Genomic DNA, 24,998 nt, shown 5'->3' on the forward strand with positions numbered 1-24,998 from the left:
ACAAACTTGTATGCCATCTGCAAATATTAATACAATTGTTCAATTATGAGCCTTGTTGGTTAAGCCACAGAAAAATACAGCAGCCTCCCCACTTGCCATTATTGGCTGAGATAATGAGTGGGCTGGACATGCTGAGAGAGGAGAAAGGATTGGTCTGCCATATAGAGGGCTTCTGTCTATTTGAGCTGGTCAGTCTGTGTTGGTAATCCTGTCGAACACGGCTTTAAAAATGTATTGTGTAGTGGAGCTGCATAAGTGTTGCTCTCCACTTTCTGGAGGATCGAGTTTTGAAATCAGTGGAATTAGAGTATGATAGCTAAAGAGATGGAGAAAACACCTGTCTCTGGATTACATCTTCAAGGGCAACCGTGGCATGGCATCCGTGACAGGGAGACGCGTTCATCATGCATGATGATCTATACGGGTAAGATAGTCTAGCTGGCCTCCCGAGTGGCGCGGAGGTCTAAAGCACTGCATCGCAGTGCTAGCTGTGCCACTAGAGATTCTGGGTTGAGTCCAGGCTCTGTCGCAGCTGGCGACAGGAGACCCATGGGGCGACCAGGAGACCCATGGGGCGGCGCACATTTGGCCCAGCGTTGTCCGGGTTAGGGGAGGGTTTGGCCGGCAGGGATGTCCTTGTCCCATCAGGAACTAGCGACTCCTGTGGTGGGCCGGGCGAAGTGCATGCTGACACGGTCGCAAGGTATACAGTGTTTCCTCCGACACATTAGTTCGACTGGCTTCTGGGTTAAGTGGGCATGGTGTCAAGAAGCAGTGCGGCTTGGTTGGGTTGTGTTTCAGAGGGCGCACGGCTCTCGACCTTCGCCTCTCCCGAGTCTGTACGGGAGTTGCAGCGATGAGACAAGACTGTAACTACCAATTGGATACCATGAACTTGGGGGAGAAAAAGGGGTAGAAATAATAAATGTAAACATTATAAATAAAGATAGTCTAGCTAGGCACTTTTTCAAATATTACACATTTGTAATTTTGACAGAATGTGGTTTCATTTCAAGTTAAAGTATACTGTTAGCTGGCTGGCTCCCTGGCTAACATTACATGTATGACGTTATTAATCGTATCCCAGAACTGTTTGCTTTGCTAGTTGGAGCCTAATGTTAGCTAGCTAACATTGAACCTGGTTGGTTAGTTCCCAGCAGATTCATGCAGGATAGTAACGACATGATTTGGCACTATGTTCATTGTTGTTTAACTAGCTAACGTTAGCTGGCTGGCTCGTTAGCTAAGGTTACGTGACGTGTGTGTGATCTTACACGTTGTTTACATAGCTAGGTTCATTGTTTACCTAGCTACATATCTTAATTAAGCTGAAGTATACAACACCCATTGAATATGGCCGGTGTCAGTAAACGTCATCAAAAAAGCATAACTAAATTGTTGCCAGCAGGGCTGGTTAGGCTGTTATATGTTATTCAGAGGTAAACAAATCATCGGCTCAAGCGTCAAGTGTGCGCTCTGAACGCTCCATTAGCAAAACGAGATGGGTGTGGCTAAAGCTTAAGAGGGTGTGAACAATGCTGAATGGGTGTAGACAAAGAAGAGCTCTTCAATAGATACCAAAATATTCAAAGGCAATTTCTCAAAAGTGAGTTTAACTTTCAAAGCAGAATTACTTTCCCATTATTCCTCAAAAATGCAGTGTATGATATACCATTTTGTTGCTCTTTTAGTCGCTACTTTTATCCAATGTAAAAAACACAATTTCAAATTTTGCTACATAAGACCAAATCCAGGTTGTGAGTCACAAATGAGCGAGCCTATTTTCATATCAGAGCTCCAACTATCAAATAATGAATATAAAAAAATACAACTTTAATGATTAGAGTACACCAGGGGCCTGACTTAACTCCTTATGGCTGCAGGGGCAGTATTGAGTAGCTTGGATGAAAGGTGCCCAAAGTAAACGGCCTGCTCCTCAGTCCCCGTTACTAATATATGCATATTATTATTAGTATTGGATAGAAAGCACTCTAAAGTTTCTAAAACTGTTTGAATTATGTATGTGAGTATAACAGAACTCATATGGCAGGCAAAAACCTGAGAAAAAATCCAAAACAGGAAGTGGAAATTCTGAGGCTGGTAAAGTTTCAACCAAGATCACATTGAAATCACAGCGAGATATGAATTAGTATTCACTTCCTACGGCTTCCACTAGATGTCAACAGTCTGTAGAACTTTGTCTGATGACTCTGTTGTGAAGGGGGGCCGAAGGAGACAGGAATGAGTCACCACTGCCATGAGGTGAACATTCTTTGACCACACGCGCTCACGAGGCAGCTCCGTTCCATCGCTCATCTGAAGTAAATGTAATGCTCCGGTTGGAACGTTATTCAAGATTTATTTTAGCAACATTCTAAAGATTGATTCAATACATCGTTTGACATGTTTCTACTGACTGTTACGGAACTTTTGGACATTTCGTCACGTTTTAGTGAACGCGCTTTGTGACTTTGGAATTGTTTACCAAACGCGCTAACCAAAGTAGCTAATTGGACATAAATAACGGACATTATCGAACAAATCAAGCATTTATTGTGGACCTGGGATTCCTGGGAGTGCATTCTGATGAAGATCATCAAAGGTAAGGGAATATTTATCATGTCATTTTTGGTTTCTGTTGACTCCAACATGGCGGCTAATTTGACTATTGTTCTGAGCTCCTTCTCAGATTATTGCATGGTTCGCTTTTTCCGTAAAGTTTTTGGGAAATCTGACAGCGGTTGCATTAAGGAGAGGTATATCTATAATTCCATGTGTATAACTTGTATTATCATCTACATTTATGATGAGTATTTCTGTTGAAACGATGTGGCTATGCACTATCACTGGATGTTTTTGGAACAAGTCAATGTAAACTCAGATTTTTTTATATAAATATGAACTTTATCAAACACAACATACATGTATTGTGTAACATGAAGTCCTATGAGTGTCATCTGATGAAGATCATCAAAGGTTAGTGATTAATTTTATCTCTTTGTGCTTTTTGTGACTGCTATCTTTCGCTGGAAAAATGGCTGTGCTTATTGTGGTTTGGTGTGACCTAACATAATCGTTTGTAGTGCTTTCGCTGAAAAGCATATTTGAAATTGGACACTTTGGTGGGATTAACAACAAGATTACCTTTAAAATGGTATAAGACACATGTATGTCTGAGGAATGTTAATTATGAGATTTCTGTTGTTTTGAATTTGGCGCCCTGCACTTTCACTGGCTGTTGTCATATCATCCCGTTACCGGGATTGCAGCCATAAGAAGTTTCAAACATTGAAATATGAATTAACACACTTAATAATGTGTTGTCAATTATTTTGATCATGCCCCTGTAAAAAGACAACAAAGCAGTGTTCACACCCCTATTCTCTCAGTGAACTTCTTAAAAGGCCACATCGGAATGTGGAAGGGAAGACGATTACATAATTAACGCAATCAAAACCCACTTTAAATTAGACTCACTACCCCTAATGACACAACTCAGTGGGTTCTGCGCATCGACATCTCCTTGCATTTTAGTTCCGATTCCTAATTATTTGATTATGTTTGACGAGTTTCCATGTTGGAAGTTACGAGTTACCATTTTACGAATGTATCTCCTTATCAATTGAGAGTGAGTCATCATTGCAACCGCATGTGTGATCACCCGATCTAAAGGATGTGCATGCATTGTAATTCATTCAAACATATCTCCATATGTAACTGTGTACAGTCAACAAATGTTGTGATGTTATTACAATTGTCATCCATTTACAGTTTCAAAGTCCATAACAGCACAACATTTCAATTGAAAGTGCCACCAATCACTCACTCTTCATTTCACAGTGGTGGTAGTGTTGCTAATGAGAATACTCACTCCACTAACAACATAATCCTTACATCGATGCTATATTTTAATTGACTGCTATTTGACTGAGCAGCAAGAACATAAATGGATGTGCACTCACAGTACTCACAGGGGTCCTACAGAGCAGATAGGAGAATGGCATCAGTGCAAATTACATAAACTACTAGTATACCACAGAACCAGGCTCTAGACATAAAGGGATTGTGTAGTTCACGACCAATAGTTCAGCTTGGTTGCTACAGGAAGCAGTTTGTTCTAAATGTCAATTCGGTCAATAGGGAAATGGGGATATGAATGGACTGAGTTATTTGGTATTTGTTTCATCTCCCTTCTGAGGCGAAAGATCAGTGAGGCAGAGAATGGGGTCATACAGTACTGTATATCAACAATCAAATTGTGACGTTGTACTATACTGCTAACCAAAACAAGACATATTTAGATATTTTTTTTCAACCCTTGAATGACAAGAAGTGACTGGAATACACACTTTGGTTTAAATGTCATCCCCAAATCATTTCCCCCCCCACCCCCTAAATATGCTTCTCTGCATCTCTGCTCAAAGCTGTGAAAAAAATATTTGGTCTTATTCAGTACATTTAGTTATTGCTTGCTTTTCTAAAGTCTACCAACCTTGCCAGGACTTGAGACTCGACATTGACTTGAGACTGATGACTTGAAATTATCTGGCCAGGTTTTGTAATGTTTTGTCACTCATTTTGTGGCACAGAGTCTCCATGGGTTAGGCTACTCTCCATGCAGCTAGTGAAACACACACTCAGCCCTCTGATTGGGCCAGCAATTGTCAATCAACACAAATCAGGTGAGCTAGTGCAGTGAGAAGGTTTTGGAGGGTTGTGATTGTGAAACTGAATGGGAAAAACACAATTTTTTTCATACATATTTTAATAGGCTACATTTAGCTTACCATTTGTATTATACATTTGCTTATTAGATATGGTCACCAACATAGGCCTACTGCATTGCACCAAATTCAAAAACATCTAATCTGTGCCTCAGAACCAAAAAGTTGCACGTCTTGACTGTTGACCTGTTCAACGGACCTGCTACCTTTTCCCGGACCTGCTGTTTCGAACCTCTCTTGCTCTCGCTCTCTCTCTCGCTCTCTCTCTTTCGCTCTCTCGCTCTCTCCCTCTCCTACTGTCTCGACCTCTGTATGCTCGGCTATGAAAAGCCAACTGACATTTACTCCTGAGGTGCTGACCTGTTGCACCCTCTATAACCACTGTGATTATTATTTGACCATGCTGGTCATCTATGAATTTCTGAAATTCTTGAACGATATAGCCTTAATGTACACTGTGACTCTTATAATCTCCACTGGCATAGCCAGAAGAGGACTGGCCACCCCTCAGAGCCTTGTTCCCCTGTAGGTTTCTTCCTATGTTCCTGCCTTTCTAGGGAGTTTTTCCTAGCCACCATGCTTCTACATCTGCATTGCTCTGCTGATGTAAAAAGGGCTTTATAAATACATTTTATTGATTGATTTATTGACCAACGATCAGTCATCAGCATTGGCATGCAAGGGCGGGCTCACATATCCAGATGAGTGACCAGAAAGTTCTTGTTTAAATTTCTTAGGTTTTGCTTGGCAAAACCAGAGTAGCTGACCTACGACCCACAAAATTAATTACGATATTTGTGAGGAAGAAAAAGGCCACCGGCAGATCATGCTTTCCATCTGATCCCGCAACCCTTGCTGCATACAGGTAGGCCATATAATCCTGCTTAATCTGGACTCCAGAGAAGTGACAAGATGACATGATATCCCTAGTTGATATTGACTGCTAACTTGAATGACTTTCAGCTCAAAATGCAGTTTATTTCTGTATCTTGAGTTTTGAAAATGCGTCACTGTTTATGGCTGTAATAACAGGCTACATTTGCGCAGTGATCGTTTGCACATGTTCTCCCTGTACATATGCAGCTCCACATTTTTGGGGCAATCAACAATTGTAACTATTTACTATGCAAGCTCACCAGCAATGGGGCATCAAGCAACAATTACTAGCGTAGGCCTACTGGTCTTTTGGTATGTCAAAATAGCTTGATATTTATAATTGACTTATGAAGCTTGCATTTGGAATTTGTTGTTCAAATTGATTATTACATCATCAAAATGTGTTGTAGACAAAATAATGAAAAGGGCTGTCTGGTAGCCTCAATAAATAGACAAATACTTAATGACCTTGGGACTGTAAGGTTCTATCTGCACAAGACACAGTTCTGAGATACTAAGCTTCAAAGTTTTCACATGTCAGATCTCAGAACTGTTTTGATGTGAATTATTCTTTCATAACCCATTACGGTCTTCACCTTAAAGGTACCTAACGTACAGAGTATCAAAATCCTTTTTTTTAGGGGGGTGCCATTGCTGACAGAACATTATGGCTCTGAAATGTAACTCTGGGTTCAGCCATGAGTTTATATCAGTGCAGGACGGCTCATAATAATGTCTGGAATGGATTCAATGGAATGGTATCAAACATGTGTTTTTTATAATTGTATTAATTTATTATTATTATTTTATTTGTATATTTTCCTTTTATATATAAAAAAATGTTGAGTGGATCAGCTTTAATATTGTGGATAGATTGTTGCTTCCATCAATGTAATTGAATGCATCATTTCCAATACCCCATATATTTTTGGGATATACAGTTGAAGTCAGAAGTTAACATACACTTTAGCCAAATATATTTAAACTCCGTTTTTCACAATTCCTGACATTTAATCCTAGTAAAAATTCCCTGTCTCAGGTCAGTTAGGATCACCACTTTATTTTAAGAATGTGAAATGTCAGAATAATTGTAGAGAGAATGATTTATTTCAGCATTTAGTACCAGTGGGTCAGAAGTTTACATACATTCAATTAGTATTTGGTAGCATGGCCTTTAAATTGCTTAACTTGGGTCAAACGTTTCGGGTAGCCTTCGAAAAGCTTCCCACAATAAATTGAGTGAATTTTGGCTCATTCCTCCTGACAGAGCTGGTGTAACTAAGTTAATGAAGGCAAACAATTTAGAATCCTGTAACCTACTGCCGACATTCACGTATTACAGTGCCATACTTTTAACGGAAACCCTTAGGTTTAATTTTTTGTTGTTCTCCAAAATATTAATCAAATGAATCCCATATACTATGTTATAACAAAAATGGTTTTACATTTTCTGGTAATGCCAATACGGAACACTATCAAATGCTTCTGAAATATGCCCTCTGGTGGTCAAACTAGCAATAACCTGCAGTAACAGAAAAAATGGCTGAGAAATAAACGGCGTGCCACAGAATGCTGCAGCAGCACACAAGGTGAGCCGCAGTACAACACAACTTTTAAAGGAGGAACCAGTGTAAGTGTCACATGATCTGTCATATGATCTCAGTATATTTACACCTGTTCTGAAAGGCCCCACAGTCTGCAACACCACTAAGCAAGGGGCACCACCAAGCAAGCATCACTATGAAGACCAAGGAACTCTCCAAACAGGTCAGGGACAAAGTTGTGGAGAAGTACAGATCAGGGTTGAGTTATAAAAAAATATCTGAAACTTTGAACATCCCATGGGGAGCACCATTAAATCCATTATTAAAAACTGGAAAGAATATAACACCACAACAAACCTGCCAAGAGAGGGCCGCCCACCAAAACACACAGAGAAGGCAAGGAGGGCATTGATCAGAGAAACAACAAAGAGACTAAAGATAACCCTGAAGGAGCTGCAGCGGAGATTGGAGTAACTGTCCATAGGACCACTTTAAGCCGTACACTCCACAGAGCTGGGCTTTACGGAAGAGTGTCCAGAAAAAAATAACCAAACATGTTTGGTGTTTGCCAAAAGGCATTTGGGAGACTCCCCAAATATAAGGAAGAAGGTACTCTGGTCAGATGAGACTAAATTGAGCTTTTTGGCCATCAAGGAAAACGCTATGTCTGGCGCAAACCCAACACCTCTCATCCCTCCGAGAGCAACGTCCCCACAGTGAAGCATGGTGGTGGCACCATCATGCTGTGGGGATGTTTTTCATCGGCAGGGACTGGGAAACTGGTCTGAATTGAAGGAATGATGGATGGCGCTAAATACAGGGAAATTCTTGAGGGAAACCTGTTTCAGTCTTCCAGAGATTTGAGACTGGGACGGAGGTTCACCTTCCAGCAGAACAATGACCCTACGCATACTGCTAAAGCAACACTCGAGTGGTTTAAGGGGAAGCATTTAAATGTCTTGGAATGGCCTAGTCAAAGCCCAGACCTCAATCCAATTGAGAATCTGTGCTATGACTTAAAGATTGCTGTACACCAGCAGAACCCATCCAACTTGAAGGAGCTGGAGCAGTTTTGCCTTGAAGAACGGGCAAAAATCCCAGTGGCTAGATGTGCCAAGCTTATAGAGACATACTCCAAGAGACTTGCAGCTGCAATTGCTACAAAAGGTGGCCCTACAAAGTATTGACTTTGGGGGGGGTGAATAGTTATGCACGCTCAAGTTTTCAGTTTTTTTTGTCTTATTTCTTGTTTGTTTCACAATAAAAAATATTTAGCATCTTCAAAGTGGTAGGCATGATGTGTAAATCAAATGAAACAAACCCCCCCAAAATATATTTTAATTCCTGGTTACAACCAGGCAACAAAATAGGAAAAATGCCAAGGGGGTGGTTACTTTCGCAAGCCACTGTATATATAGATATGCAGTTGAAGTCGGAAGTTCACATACAGTTAGGTTGGAGTCAAAACTATAGTTTTGGCAAGTCGGTTAGGACATCTACTTTGTAAATGACACAAGTAATTTTTCCAACAATTGTTTACAGACAGATTATTTCAAGGATTAACCAGACTTGTGGAGGTCTACCATTTTTTTTCTGAAGTCTTGGCTGATTTCTTTTGATTTTCCCATGATGTCAAACAAAGAGGTACTGAGTTTGAAGGTAGGCCTTGAAATACATCCACAGGTACACCTCCAATTGGCTCAAATTATGTCAATTAGCCTTTAAGACGCTTCTAAATGTAACAGTATAACTTTAAACCGTCCCCTCGCCCCGACACGGGCGCGAACCAGGGACCCTCTGCACACATCAACAACAGTCACCCACGAAGCGTCGTTACCCATCGCTCCACAAAAGCCGCGGCCCTTGCAGAGCAAGGTGCAACCCTACTTCTAGGTTTCAGAGCAAGTGACGTAACTGATTGAAACGCTACTAGCGCGTACCCGCTAACTAGCTAGCCATTTCACATCCGTTACATAAAGCCATAACATAATTTTCTGGAATTTTCCAAGCTGTTTAAAGGCACAGTTAACTTTGTGTATTTAAACTTCTGAACCACTGGAATTGTGATACACAGAATTATAAGTGAAATAATCTGTCTGTAAACAATTGTTGGAAAAATTACTCGTGTCATGCACAAAGTAGATGTCCTAACCGACTTGCCAAAACTATAGTTTGTTAACAAGAAATGTGTGGAGTGGTTGAAAAAATGAGTTTTAATGACTCCAACCTAAGTGTATGTAAACTTCCGACTTCAACTGTATGTTATATTGGGACTGCCCATATATCCCTTGCCACCGCCAATTGGCGGCCAAGGGTTTGCCCTAATGATGCCAAGGTGCGTCATGAGTCAGGGAGATGGTCTGATGGTCTTAGTGACAACAGTCCTAGACATGGGGGAGGTTTCAGTGGGTGGAATATTAGGACAATTGGAGGTTTACAAAATTTGCAGCTACAGTATGCTTAACAGTGCAACTATTATGGTACAGCTACACTTAATCATCATGGTGCTTTTTAATGTTAAGTTTACAAACATTGGTTATGGTAAGTATAATTGAAAATTGGGTATCATTATGGTAAGTGGGGGAAAAGTATAGCCAGTTATGGCTTAGCAGATCATCAAAAAATAGATACATTTTTACATGGCTAAAAGAGAAAGAATATAATATCTATTGTTTACAGGAAACTCATTCTACAAATATAGATGAGGTTGGGTGAAAAAAGGACATTGGAGGGAGAAATATATTTTTTCTATGGGCAAAGAAACTCAAAAGGGGTGAATATACTAATTAATACAAATTTTGATCCGATTGTGAAAACTGGGCAAACAGATCCGCAAAGAAGATGGATTATTTAAAAATCCTATTGGACCAAAAACAGATCTGGCTAATTAATCTATGCGGGCCAAATAATGATGATCCACACTTCGAAAATATATATAATAATCTATTGAGCTCACAAGCAACGAATGAATCTATTATTATGGTGGGAGATTATAATACGGTTTTAAGAACCTCAATTGATCAAAAAGGAAATCACTCTACACACTGTCACCCTCAAGCACTAAAGGAGATAACGAAGATCATGGATACATTAAAACTAGTGGATATATGGAGGCTGAAGAACCCTGACCTAGTGAGATATACAGGGAGGCTTAATCAATCTAGCCATCTTGATTACTTCCTAGTCTCATTCTTGCTGACATCAAAAGTTTTAAAAAGTATTAATAGGAGACCGAATGCGATAGGACCACCATCTAATTAGCCTCCATATAACTCTTACAGAATGTCCACGTGGACAATGGAATTTTAATCAGAACCTAATGGATGACAATTTGTTCTTAACTAAGACAAAATAATTCATAATTGTACTTTTTTTTGGCACAACATAGGTACAGCAGATCCCCTTATTGTATGGGGCACTTTTAAATGTACTTTTAGATGCCATTCAATACAATACTCATCATTAAAACAAAAGCAGATTAGGTCAAAAGAGATTGGCCTAATAAAGGAAAAAGAAGCAGTAAGAGCGCAGGTAGATGGTGATGGAAACTGTACTATAGAGGCACAAAATAGGTTAGAGGAAAAACAAAAATAAATGGAGGTACTTATTCAAGAACGATCAAGTGTAATGTACAGTTGAAGTCGGAAGTTTACATATACCTTAGCCAAATACATTTAAACTCAGTTTTTCACAATTCCTGACATTTAATCCTTGTAAAAATTCCCCGTCTTAGGTCAGTTAGGATAACCACTATATTTTAAGAATGTGAAATGTAGAATAATAGTAGAGAGAATTATTTATTTCAGCTTTTATTTCTTTCATCACATTCCCAGTGGGTCAGAAGTTTAAAACACTCAATTAGTATTTGATAGCATTGCCTTTAAATTGTTTAACTTGGATCAAATGTTTCGGGTAGCCTTCCACAACAAGTTGGGTGAATTTTGGCCCATTCCTCCTGACAGAGCGGGTGTAACTGAGTCAGGTTTGTAGGCCTCCTTGCTCGCACACACGTTTTCAGTTCTGCCCACAAATGTTCTATGGGAATGAGGTCAGGGTTTTGTGTTGGCCACTCCAATACCTTGACTTTGTTGTCCTTAAGCCATTTTGCCACAACTTTGGAAGTATGCTTGGGGTCATTGTACATTTGGAAGACCCATTTGAGACCAAGCTTTAACTTCCTGACTGATGCCTTGAGATATTGTTCAATATATCCGCATATCCGCAACTTAGTAAGCTTAGTAAGCTTCTGACCCACTGGAACTGTGATACAGTGAATTATAAGTGAAATTATCTGTTTGAAAACAATTGTTGGAAAAATTACTTGTGTGATGCACAAAGTAGATGTCCTAACCGACTTGCCAAAGCTATAGTTTGTTAACAAGAAATTTGTGGAGTGGTTGAAAAATTTAATGACTCCAACCTACGTGTATGTAAATATCCGACTTCAACTGTACTTGTCTATTTGTGGTAAAAATCACATTGATTGACTATTGATTAACTATTTTGTCCTATCTCAGTTTACTTACTTACCAATGGCACTGCCTACTCCAGACGTCTAATTTTTTTAATCATACGAGCAAAAAATATTTCATTTTATTTGGATTGCTAAGCCAGACAAAATGAAACGTGCATATTTATATAATGAATATGAGTTTGGGGGGCTAAAATTATTATTAAATATTAAAGCTTTAAACCTCTCACTAAAAGCTTCACTCATACATAAGTTATACTTAAACCCAAAATGGTTCTCCAGTAGATTATTAAGAAAGGCTCATCCTTTGTTCAAAAATTGCCTTTTTGCCTTTATACAGATTACAATTTCTAATTTCCGACTAATTAAAAACAACATTTTGTGTCAAGTATCGCCCTTTCTTAAACAAGCCATACAAAGCTGGTTGCAATTTCAGTTTTATCCTCCAGAAAAGATAGATTTATATAAATGATTAAATAAAATCACTGCCACCAACAGAATGCATACAACAGTCTCAGCTCTGTAGATTTTGCTGAGAAGAGACCGAATCAATAGATCATTTACCTCTGGTATTTTTTTTATTTAACCAGGCAAGTCAGTTAAGAACAAATTCTTATTTACAATGATGGCCTACCAGGGAAAAGTGCCTTATTTCGGGGCAGAATGACAGATTTTTTTTTATCTTGTCAGCTCAGGGATTCGATCCATCAACCTTTCAGTTACTGGCCCAACACTCTAACCACTAGCATACCTGCTGCCCCTAGGTAGCTTGTTTTTGGTCACAGGTTCAGGAATGGTTAAAAAATCACAACATGCAATTAAAATTAACCTTACAAATATCAGTGTTGGGCAATTTGGAAAGCCATAGTCAATAAATAATATAATACTCGTAGGAAAGGTTTTCATCTTTTGCTCACAATCTGTGGATTCTATATGATTGGAAAGGTTAAAAATTATGTAAAACATCACAGCACAATTGAAAAATATATGGCACATGGAAACCAAACGAGGGTGGTCTATGGTGATAGGTGGGATGGGCTGAGAGTGGCTGAGGGTTGGGATTAAAGAGCTTATGTTTGGTAATGTATTATTGTTGTGTGACTGCTTTATATAAAAGTACCATGTATGTAAAATGTATGTATATGTAGCAGAAAAGCTGTAAAAAAGCAAAAATATATTTTTCCTCCGAAAAAAAAAAAAAAGAAGCTTTTATTTGCCTGCTCTGGCTCTGGAATAGTCATGTTGTTGCTGTACACCTGTATCAGAATCACACGGTTATTATCTTTCTAACAGTACTAAGCATGTGTTTGCAGGACTTTGAAATATAAAAGTATCTAAGAAAGACAGCTTACAATTTATGCGTCACTCAGAGGGTGTCAGAGTTTAACAGGTTAAACGGTAAACTGTTTCCGTAATAAATCCCCATGGTCACAAAAACAATGATTGATAGGCAGCTAAACGTTCTTCAACTCAACTATTATTGGGTTAAAATACCCATATAAACACAACAACCACAATCCGTAACCGCAAATAGCTAAATGAGAGAGCAACAGTGTGATTCACATCAATGCGCTATGTAGTCTAGATATCAATAACAAGTTAAATCTGTATCACCCATAGGCTACACCACTGCTTTCGTCCTTACCTCCAAGGTGTTTATTCAAGTTGGATAATCTTTGGATGCCGACAGAAGTCGCACAATTGGAAGACATAGCTCGGACTGTAGTTTACAAAAGCCTAATCCTGCTATTTTCCCGCGATCATCAAACTAATTTGATCATAGTCTCTCTGACGTGTGGTCAGATTCACTCAGGCGGAACAAAATTTGTTCGCCAACAAATCATTTTTTGGCAAACATCCTTTCTGAATTTAAAAGTAATCCTAGAAGTAATCATTTAGGTTTTCAAAAGTAACTGTAATCCGATTACAATACTGTTGCTGGTGACGTAACGTTTTTTTGTAAGCCGTTACTCCCCAGCCCTGGTTCTAGCTGCCACTTTTTAAGAAGACTAGCTATTTGAATACATAAATGACAGAATAACAGTATTTTACTAAGAGTCAGAACACATTATCAAATTCATTAAGAAATGCATTATGATCATCAGACAAATTATTGTCATCACTGAACAATGAAGTGACAACATAATTCACTTAAATATTTCTGACATAAGTTTTTTCGCTTGCGTGCAATTATTGCTGGCTAGACTCGCCTAGACCATACTTAGAGGGAGATGGAAAAGACGTGTTCTGATTGGTCCATCTGTATTTGTTAAGACTTGTGATTGGATTGCAGATAGAACCTTATAGAACCTCTACTTGCACATCATCATCTGCACATCTATCACTCCAGTGTTAATCCTAAATTGTAATTATTTCACCTCTGGCCTATTTATTGCCTTACCCCCCTACTCTTCCACATTTGCACACACTGTCCATAGATTTTATCTATTGTGTTATTGACTGTATGTTTGTTTACATGTTGTTGTTTTTGTTGCACTGCTTTGCTTTATCTTGGCCAGGTCGCAGTTGTAAATGAGAACTTGTTCTCAACTGGCCTACCTGGTAAAATAAAGGTGAAATAAGAAAATATATACAAACATAGCGCCAAGTTCAAATGGGTTTATACAGATACATTGCACAACTTGGAATTGACTTGAGACTCGACCCGTTCTACTTGTGACTCGACTCGTGACTTACTTGTGACTCAAATAATAGTGACTTGGTCCCACCTCTGGATACAGCCTTACTCAATATTGTTAGACATGGTAGTGGATGAGGTGAGTTTCCTCTGAACAATGTAAAGATCTTGTGCATTTGGATGTAAATCCAAATCCAGCGCTATATACAATCCATTATATACAAATGGCTGACATGATATATTCATCATAAATACAATAAATTGTAAGTCATTCGAAAGTTCTAAATATCCCTAAAAGCTATTCTTGATAAGGACATTACATAGATTATACAATCACATAGATGAAACAATCACAGACACAGGTCAGTGGCTCTGATGAATGGTGCATCATCTGTCTGAAATTTCCTCTAAACTGCACACCATTACTAAATGAATCCAACAGACTCATCTTAGTCATCATTGGCTCAATTCCAGTAAACAAAATAATTTCCTCTTTTGTATAATTTCCTTTCTCATTTGAACTGTTACACAGGCTACCACAAGTGTGTTGTATACGATTAGACAAAAGTTTCACTATCTGTCTAATTTCTATTAATTTCCTACGGTTGCAACTTTTTAAAGATATCTCCGCGTGAGGAAGCAGTCTGCACCAGGTCAAGGGAAATGTGAAACCCACGCTGTAAAATGTATTTTGTACTCCGGTATCTTTTAACCCTAAGGGTGGGAATATTATTTTTTCCATTTACCTGTCTCGAAAAATACAGTTTTCAAATGTGATATGCTCACTATCACAGGTCTCTGAAATGATGTGTCAATCTTCCTACTCTGTTAGGATTCTGCCCCGAAAGCAGGTCTGTCAGGAGTCTGCAGAAGATGCAAAAGGCTGCTCATGACACTGCTACTCAGGTCCTCAGTCTCCCATCGAGGGAAGGATTACATGTACTGCAGAGGAGCCGCCTTTATGATGCATTCATGCACAAGTCGGAACTAAGAAACTCTGAAATATCTAGGAAACGGAGGATGCAACGATGCTACCCGAGTTTCCAACTCATATTTAACACTCGGAAGCTAAACGGTTATAAACTGTTTTGGATGTCGGAAGTTCTGAGTAAATACGTGTTTTAATTTTTTTTAAATCAAGCATATATGAATGCAGTTGATACACTGTATATTCGCTAACTCTGATATGAAGAGAATGTGGTATGACTTCCTCTTGACATGGAGAAATAATAGTTCAAATGATTATGAGTTAGGTTTTTCTGGCCTTGCTCATTACTAATCAGGGTCAATCACCCATGCAACATGACCAACCATGGACCTCATTTCATCAAGGAAGAATTCAACAGTGCTGATGTGGCAATCACAGGGCATTAACATTTTCACACATGAGTTCCAACTATCTCTAACCGTCGCCCCTGCATGAGTTTTTTCATGAGAGAATCCTCTCACTGTTCCACAATGTGACTGTTACACAACAGGACAGGTTAGTTACCCATGCTGCCCTCAAACCAAGGCAAGCTGACTGCTAATTATCAATAGGCTATGTTTCAACTTGTCAATTTCAAATGATTTTCGAACAAGTTTTATTTTCGAACAACAATTTGAATTGAGGTGTGTTCCGCCTCCTCGTTAATTCGCATAAGAAGTATCCCATTTCACTCTTGCAAACAACTTATGTTTGAGACTTTACTTAACAGACAAACTTCTTTCTTCAACGTGAGCCCAAGCTCTTCCCGAGTGTTTACCCAGATGAAATATGAAGACATTGCACATCTCTTGTCAGAACAGGCCTTGCACAAACATTTTCCCCCACCACATTTTCTGGCTGGCACTTGCAATGCCTTCATGGTTGTTTGTCTTACAAATTGGACTTTGGACATGTGTGCGTTCCTATCAAAGTAAGTGGCTTACTTTCTGTATAACCTGTTTCTGCTGTAGCACACCATATGAATGTATGGATCATAATGTATTTACTGTTTTATTAACATGTTTTCAAGTTCTGGTGACAAATCATGCATTCCGATACTTGCATAGATTGTAATGGACGCATATGATGTGTGTAAAATACTTTAATGTTGTTCTGATTATGATGAGCTAATGCTAAGCTATTTGCCGGCTATGTGTGGCGCCATGTTTTTGACATCATACAATGCATTCTGTTTGTCACGTCAGCGTCTGTCAGACCAAAGATGTTATCACAAGGGTTAGTTCACTCGACTGACTTATGGTGCTTTCAAGACAACTGTGACGTCAATGATCTTCAGGTCGGAAAGTCGGAGTTTTAGAAAGAGGCCCGAGTTCCCGAGTTGGAATTCTGAATTGGATGACCGTTCAAAACTCGAGTTCCCAGTTGTCTTGATCGCGGCATCAGATCGTAACTTTGGTACATCAGGGTTGCCAGCTCAGACCCCCCTTTCCAAGGGGTTTATTTTTATTTAGCATATAACCGTCTCTTGTGTTTGTTCCCCATTTATTGCTAAATCCCCCATCATAGTAGTATATTATGCATTAGATCCTCCCACGATACCTTCCCCCATTTCTACCCCCCACAGACTTACAAACCCCCCTAAAATGGTTTCATCCCTGTTTAGCTTTTGTGCTATGGTTAGGCTAGTATTTGATGTGATGATCTGTGAGGTGAAAACATTTTATTTGCTTTGTGATTTGTCAAAAACGGTAAACGACTTGTCAAGACATGTGCTCCGGTTCTTGTATACACTGTAACAAGCACATCAATGATTTGTAATATGCTGAAAAGTGGCTAAACTAAGTTAATATTTTTCAGGCAATGAGCGCAGCCATCTTTGACTTTGTTTATTTGCGTTTTATAGTGAATGGCATTCTGGGATTAGGGAGTTTTCGCTTGTCAAACTTAAACAAACATGGCTGCCATCATAAAGAATTTAGCTGCTGTTAGCTTAGCTGACATGCATTTCTTTTCTAAACAGCATTACATTCGTCTATTGTGCTCACCAGAGATGTGGTACATTGTACTAGTCTAGCTTTTAGGTCGCTAACCTGTTATTTAGACTGGTTTATGGAATGAGTTTGGCTGTGGATGTGTGATGCTTGGATGATGAAGTTCACATTTATCTTTTACAATAAAAGGTCAAATTGAGGAATACAGTTTAAGAGCTTAATTTTTCGTCAGTACAAAAAATGATTTAGATGCTGTTTCAGACAACAATGGTGTTTAGACTTGTTTGTTGCATCATACGTTCTGTTGCTACTGTTCCAATCACGTATTTGAGATTGTACCACTTAACAATGACCACAAATATGTGATTGTACACGTCAAAGGGTTAAGGTCAATAATGGAGTTGGGGAATAATGAGGTCATGTTATTTTACTGTAACCTTAAATTGGCCTCATTCAATTCAACCTTTTGCCACTCCAACGGTAATTAGTCGAAGAGTCATAAAACCAAGTTGCGCAAAACTTCTGCTCAGTGTCCTCGGGACTGGATGAGCCACTGGTGATAAGAAACATTTGGATAGAATTTCTGATGAAATCAACAATCGACTTTGTTTGTCTGGGCTTCTTTTTTGGAGATGCAAGGAAGGGCCCTGTGTATATGCTTGCTATGGGCTGAAATTACTGTCTCACACCCTTGAATGGTCAATTAACATTAAAATGTGCCTATGACATAATGCACAAAGAGGAAGAGCACAAAAGCAAACAATTTGTATTGAGAATTAGAGCTCCAAGCAGATACTGAAAGACTCCCGAATTCAAATTTGCTCCATGTTTGCATAAGAAGTTCAAATCAAATACAATGTTAACACAACAGGATTAAAATACACTAGAAAGGAGCTATATACAGGGAGTACCAGTACCAGATCAATGTGCAGAGGTACACGGTATTTGAAAACTCAGCGAAAAAATAAATGTGAAATACAATACATTTTCCATAAGCAGAAATATTGTATTTCCAGCTGTTTGAAGCTGGTGTACAAAATCAAAAGTAAAAGATGCAAAAAGCATAGAAATAGAGCACATAGAACATATCTCCTGCGTCTTAGACTTGCTTTCACTGAGAATGACAGATCTTTTAATCACACCTCTATGTGAATTTGGTCGAGTCATCCAAAAAGTTACATATTGTAGCTTTAAGTTTAGTTTTTGAGTCTTTTACTTTGGGTTTTGGACACCAGCTTCTAACAGCTGAAAATACAATATTTTTGGTTATTGAACATATATTTCACAGCTGTTTAGATGGTACAATAATTCTCTACGCTATACATTGCTTGTTTTGTCACATACACTGAAATTAGGCCAACTATTCGAATTTTAGCAACCAGGAAATTGCAGACCGATTTCTGCATGTTGCACCTTTTAGGGGAGAAACACAAATACCAAGAGATGTAGAATTCAGTGTGGTTCTGCTGTAATACTTTCTTTCATCCTGTGTGGACAGGTAGGTATTACTAGCCAGATGCAGAATGCAATCTCTTGTGCTTTGAATAAAATCCCAAAATCACATCTGTCGAAGATTAGAAAAAGTACTGAGTGAATGCCCGTTTCTCTTTCCTCCACTAAGTTTAGTCTTTAGGGTATAAGAATAGCTTGTCATCAGCTACTCCACAGTCAGGTTATTACATTCTTCATTTTCTTTGAGAATGAAAAAGCATTAGGCGAGACAAAACAATGTTACATGTGTTCTGCTTTCATTTTGGATTATGTGACAGCTTGGTTGGACGCTGATATTTGTCTGTCAACTGTGATTCCATATCAATATCATAATAATCACATCACGTTAGGCCCATTGATATTTGAAAAAAGAAAACAAACAAGCTTCAGGCTAGTATTATGTCAGTTATTATAGGGGCAGGGCTGGGTGTTATAAACTGTTATGACATATGCTATGTCATTCTCATGACAGTGTTATGTATCATGGCCCTGTGTCTGCCTCTCCATCAAAGGCTTATTAACGATTCTTAAAAACACTTTACTTAAAACATCCAGGTATAATTCTTTAAACTTGTTAGAAGCATGTACTGTATGAGCCTTTACAATATCTTATAAACTGGGTAGTTTGGGTTCTGGATGCTGATTGTCTGAAAGCTATTGTATATCAGACATTATAAACTGGGTGGTTCGAGCCCTGCATGCTGATTGGCTGACAGCCGTGGTATATCAGACCGTATACCACTGGTATGACAAAGCATTTATTTTTACTGATCTAATTACATTGGAAACCAGTTTACAATAGCAATAAGGCACCTCGGGGCTTTGTGGTATATGCACAATATACGACGGCTAAGTGCTGTATCCAGGCACTCCGCAACAAGAACAGCCCTTAGCCATGGTATAGTGGCCATATACCACACCCCATCGGGCCTTATTGCTTAAATATACCACAGGTATGATGCAAAAATTACTTGTTTATTGTTCTAATTATGTTGGTAAATTTATAATAGCAGTAAGGCACCTCAGGGGTTTGTGCTATATGGCCAATATACCACGACTAAGTGTTGTATCCAGGCACTCCGTGTTGCATCTTGCCTAAGAACAGCCCTTAGTCGTGTTATATTGGCCATATATTTATATCGCCATACTTCCTTAGGCTTTATTGCTTAGTTATATAAGGCTTATAATATGTTATGTATTTCTATGCATACCATGCAATACAACATTATTTATAGTACTGTAGCATTTACCTGCTTCCACTGCCATCACAGTAATGTTGTGCCAGCCAGCCGTCTCTCGGTCCAGAATATTGCCCAGCGTGATGGCACCCGACACTGGATCAATGTGGAAGATCTGCTCCTGGTCCGTACTCCGGTCAATGGAGTACCTGGTAGGGAGAGTGAGAAAAAGGGGAATACATAATTGAATGGGGAGTTCATGTGCAATACTTTTTTAGTGGCGCCCTAACACTGTGGCCCATGGGGATATTGCCAGTTGCATTTGACATCAGGTTATGGCTTCACATTAGCATTTTCAAGTGGGAAACTGTGAGCCAGACTCAAAAGACGCTGAAAATAATGATGCATTTAGCCGATGTGCTTGTTTCCCTACTGCACCTTTGTCCCCAAACATGTCTGCGGTTTCAGCCCTTGCTGGAGAAAAAACATAATTAATATTTAATGTTGCACTCCAATGAAACCAAAATACATTTGCACATCCTTGTGGTTGGCTACTCAAGGACCATTCAGGAGAGTACAGAGCCAACAAAATACGATGAGTAGTTTCTCTTCTTTTTCAGCCGGCTTGTATGCCCATCGGGACTTTAATTAAATATTATGAGGATCATCAGTTTCTTTTTCTACCTTTTCCACAAAAAGCTCATCAAAGGGATTGGTCTGGTCTTTGTACATGCCATATAAGATTGCCAAAAGGGCTACAGTGAGATGAGCTTCTTATAGCCTAGGTTTGGAGAGCATACTGCATCCACAGTTAGATTATTCTAGTCATATTACATTAGTCTTCCTGTTCTACATTTTACATTTTAGTCATTTAGCAGATGCTCTTATCCAGAGCGACTTACAGTTACTGCATTCATATTAAGATAGCTAAGTGGGACAACTACATATCACAGGCATAGAAAGTACATTTTTCCTCAATAAAGTAGCTGTCGGGCCCCCCCCCCCCCCGATAGGCAATGTTCCCTCTAAACTGCATCTGAATAATCCTCCTCCTCATCTCTAATCCTCTCCTCATCTCGTCAAGCGCGTCTGCTGGTTCAGGTTTTTATTTTTTTAATTTAGAGATGAGGAGGAGGATTATATAAGATACTATTTGAAGAGGTAGGGTTTCAGATGTTTTCAGGAAGATGGGCAGGGACTCTGCTTTCCTAGCTTCAGGGGAAAGCTGGTTCCACCATTGGGGTGCCAGAACAGAGAAGAGCTTGGACTGAGCTGAGCGGGCGCTGCCCTCCCATAGGGTGGGCCAAGAGACCTGAGGTGGCAGAACGGAGTGCTCGGGTTGGAGTGTAGGGTTTGAGCATAGTCTGAAGGTAGGGAGGGGCAGTTCCTCTTGCTGTTCCGTAGGTTCTGAATCTGAATCGTAGCTGCAATGTTCATACCAAACATACGATATTAATAAACGGTATTACTAAACTTGAAAATCTATCATTAAAACCTCTTGAGCCTATGGGGGCGCCATTTCGACTTTGTAAAAATGAGTTCCCAAATTAAACTGCCTCGTACTCAATTCTTGCTCGTACAATATGCATATTATTATTACTATTGGATAGAAAACACTCTCTAGTTTCTAAAACCGTTTGAATTATTTCTCTGAGTGAAACAGAACTCATTCTGCAGCACATTTCCTGTCAGGGAGTGAGATTTCAGAAATCGAGGTCCCTGTTCTGAGGTCAGTTTATAAGTCCCCATGTAAGCCATCGGGCTACATGCACTGCATACGTCTTCCTCTAGATGTCAGTAAGCGGGGAGAATTTGAATGGAGTGGATTGCGCAATCTGGGACCTTATATAAGACCGTGGAACGGAAGTACCGTCCTTTTCAACGGTGCGCCTGGTGCAAGAAGACATCACAATGGCGTCCTGCAAACGCTTTCGTTTTAGTAGTTCTATATCTCCGGTCATGTTTTTATTCGTTATAGGTGTTAAAGACATCATAAGGTAGTTAATTTAAACCGACTTATAGCAGTTTATAGCAGTTTATTGCGATTTTCTGGGATTTCTTTGTCATGCGCTTTCACGAGTTGGACACGTCTCCAGTGGGTGGCTATCGTTAGCTGCTATTTCGACAGGAGAAGAGGACATCTTTCAACCCAAAGACGATTGTTCTGGAGAAAGGACACCTTGCCCAAGATTCTGATGGAAGCTCAGCTAATAGTAAGCAGTCTTTATGCTGTTAATTCGTACTTATGTTGACAAATGTCAAATAATAATTCCGCCATGAATTATGGTGCGGTCTCGCTTTGGCGCACGCTGTATTGCGCAGTAACGTTAATTTTAAAAATCTAACACAGCGATTGCATTAAGAACTAATTTATCTTTCATTTGCTGTCCAACTTGTATTTTTTAGTCAAGTTTATGAATAGTTTTCGATTAGAATAGGTGCCTCTCCAGGATGGCGCCGGACAGATTGCTTGAATTTTTTGGCCACTATTCTCATTGTATAACCACGATTTGTGCCGCTAAATATGCACATTTTTGAACAAACTCTATATGCATTGTGTAATATGATGTTATAGGACTGTCATCTGAAGAATTCTGAGAAGGTTAGTGAAAAAATTAATACATTTTGGTGGTTTATACGTTATCGCTATTTTTGCCTTGAATCAATGCTGTTGTGATGTTTGCTATTGTGGTAAGCTAATATAACGCTATATTGTGTTTTCGCTGTAAAACACTTAGAAAATCTGAAATATTGTCTGGATTCACAAGATCTGTGTCTTTCAATTGCTGTACGCTGTGTATTTTTAAGAAATGTTTTATGATGAGTAATTGGGTAATACACGTTGCTCTCTGTAGTTATTCTAGTCGCTTTGGTGAGAGTTGTGATGGTGGCTGCAATGTAAACTATGATTTATAACTGAAATATGCACATTTTTCTAACAAAACATATGCTATACAATAAATATGTTATCAGACTGTCATCTGATGAAGTTGTTTCTTGGTTAGTGGCTATTTATATCTTTATTTGGTCGAATTTGTGATAGCTACTGATGGAGTAAAAAAATGGTGGAGTAAGAAAGTGGTGTCTTTTGCTAACGTGGTTAGCTAATAGATTTACATATTGTGTCTTCCCTGTAAAACATTTTAAAAATCAGAAATGATGGCTGGATTCACAAGATGTGTATCTTTCATCTGGTGTCTTGGACTTGTGATTTAATGATATTTAGATGCTAGTATTTACTTGTGACGCTATGCTAGGCTATGCTAGTCAGCTTTTTTACTGATGGGGGTGCTCCCGGATCCGGGTTTGGGAGGAACTAGAAGTTAAAATATGTTTTATTTATGCAAGAATTGGGGACAAACTGACACCTACACAATATTGATGTAGATTACATAAAATTATATTTTGGCATTCGAAAGTGATATTGTAGGTGTTGAGGCGAAATTATGGAGATGTTACCAATACATTCTATAGCAATTGCAATTGTCAGCACTCTAATATATTCATGGAGAAGCACAGATTTCCAGAGAACTGGGAAGCACTAATAAGATACAGTATGCCACTAAATTGTTTTGACAACACAACTACCCATACACGTCAGTTTCAAGACGCCATTACAGCTTTCCCAGTCGATAAAGAGCCAAAGAAAGAAAAACTGGTCAGCTTTTGTGTCCAGATGCTGTGTTCATTCCTCTGGGCCTCTTAGCCCCTTGGTACAGCTAGTCCCAGCAAGTGGCCACCAATGCCCAGTTGGTGCAGGGTGGCAGGGGTGTGGGAGAGCGATGGACCCTGGGCACCGTGCACCTGGGTTAGTTCCATCCAATAGAGATGATTAAAGTGGTACAGATGGGCATGGCACCGCGCCAACACTCAGGCGGCGGCACTGCCATTGTGTTGTACTTTGCTACACCTGGAGCACTTTCAGTTCAGCCTCATGCATTTTTAATACAGGTAATTTGAACAGCCCGTGTGTGCCGGTGTACGTGAAGCTCTGTTCATCGCACTCGACTAGCCTCTTATATTCTTCCACCAAAGACCTAAGAGGCTCTGGCACAAAATAATATCATTTTGCTCATAAATAGGGATCTGATCGAACTCAAAGCGGTGTGAGATATTGATGAACCCTCTAGCACGGTCATCAGTCAATGCGGTAGCCCTTTCGGTAATAAAATGGATGAATCAATGTATTCATGATATATATTGCCGTGATGAAGTGGTGTCTTCCCATAGTGCGTTTATTCCCATTGTTTTGATTGAAATGTCAGTCCCAAAGTCCATGTACGCTCCATGACAAACTGGGATGGTTGTTTCTATGGGGGCTCATCTCAACGTGTGTTTGTTGATATAAAAGGACATTTGCATCAGCAGTGTTAGTGAATATCTTATAATTACTTGTTTATAAATGTAGTCCTTATTAGCGGGTCTTTAATTTTACATGAATTTGCACAAATAAAGAAGGGTCATTTGTAGCTACAGTATAAACACGTTTCTATTTGTTGAAAGTTCTACTTCTTTACTGGTGAACCATACATTATACTAATAGAATGTCTTATTATACACTCTTAGAAAAAAAGGTGCTCCCGAGTGGTGCAGCTGTCTAAGGTACTGCATCTCAGAGCTAGAGGTGTCACTACAGACCCTGGTTCGATCCCGGACTGTATCACAACCGGTCGTGATCGGGAGTCCCATTTGGCCCAGCATCATCCGGGTTAGGGGAGGATTTGGCCGGGGTAGGCCATCGTTATATAATAAGAATTTGTTCTTAACTGACTTGCCTAGTTAAATAAAATAAAACATCAAGAACCTAAAATGGTTCTTCGGCCGTTCCCGTAGGCGAACCCTTTGAAGAACCCTTTTTGGTTCCAGGTAAGAACCCTTTTGTTTCCATGTAGGACCCTTTCCACAGAGGGTTCTATATGGAACCCAAAAGGGTTCTCCTATGGGGGACGGCAGAATAACCTTTTTGGAACCCTTTTTTCTAAGAGTGTAGGCCAATCTCTATGACTTCTTATAGGCAATGTTCCCTCTAAACTGCGTGCGTGCATGGCAGCTCCCCCAGGACTGCCACGCAGAATAAATACCAGCCCGCGCAGACGCACAAGATTGAACTTCACTCAACTTTACGAGTTTCGCCCTGTTAGTTTACACTATCAATGT

General features: G+C 39.4%; 1 protein-coding gene across 1 annotated transcript in view; it reads right to left on the reverse strand.

Moving 5' to 3' along the window:
* Positions 1-24,998, reverse strand: part of LOC120022137 (cadherin-22-like) — a 110,097-nt gene that overhangs the window by 41,489 nt on the left and 43,610 nt on the right. Inside the window, exon 6 of the mRNA XM_038965990.1 lies at positions 19,914-20,050. Coding sequence (XP_038821918.1) covers positions 19,914-20,050 — 137 coding nt within the window. The remainder of the gene's footprint in view (positions 1-19,913; positions 20,051-24,998) is intronic.

This window comes from Salvelinus namaycush, chromosome 2 (genome assembly GCF_016432855.1).
Source record: "Salvelinus namaycush isolate Seneca chromosome 2, SaNama_1.0, whole genome shotgun sequence".
Taxonomy (NCBI): Eukaryota; Metazoa; Chordata; class Actinopteri; order Salmoniformes; family Salmonidae; genus Salvelinus; species Salvelinus namaycush.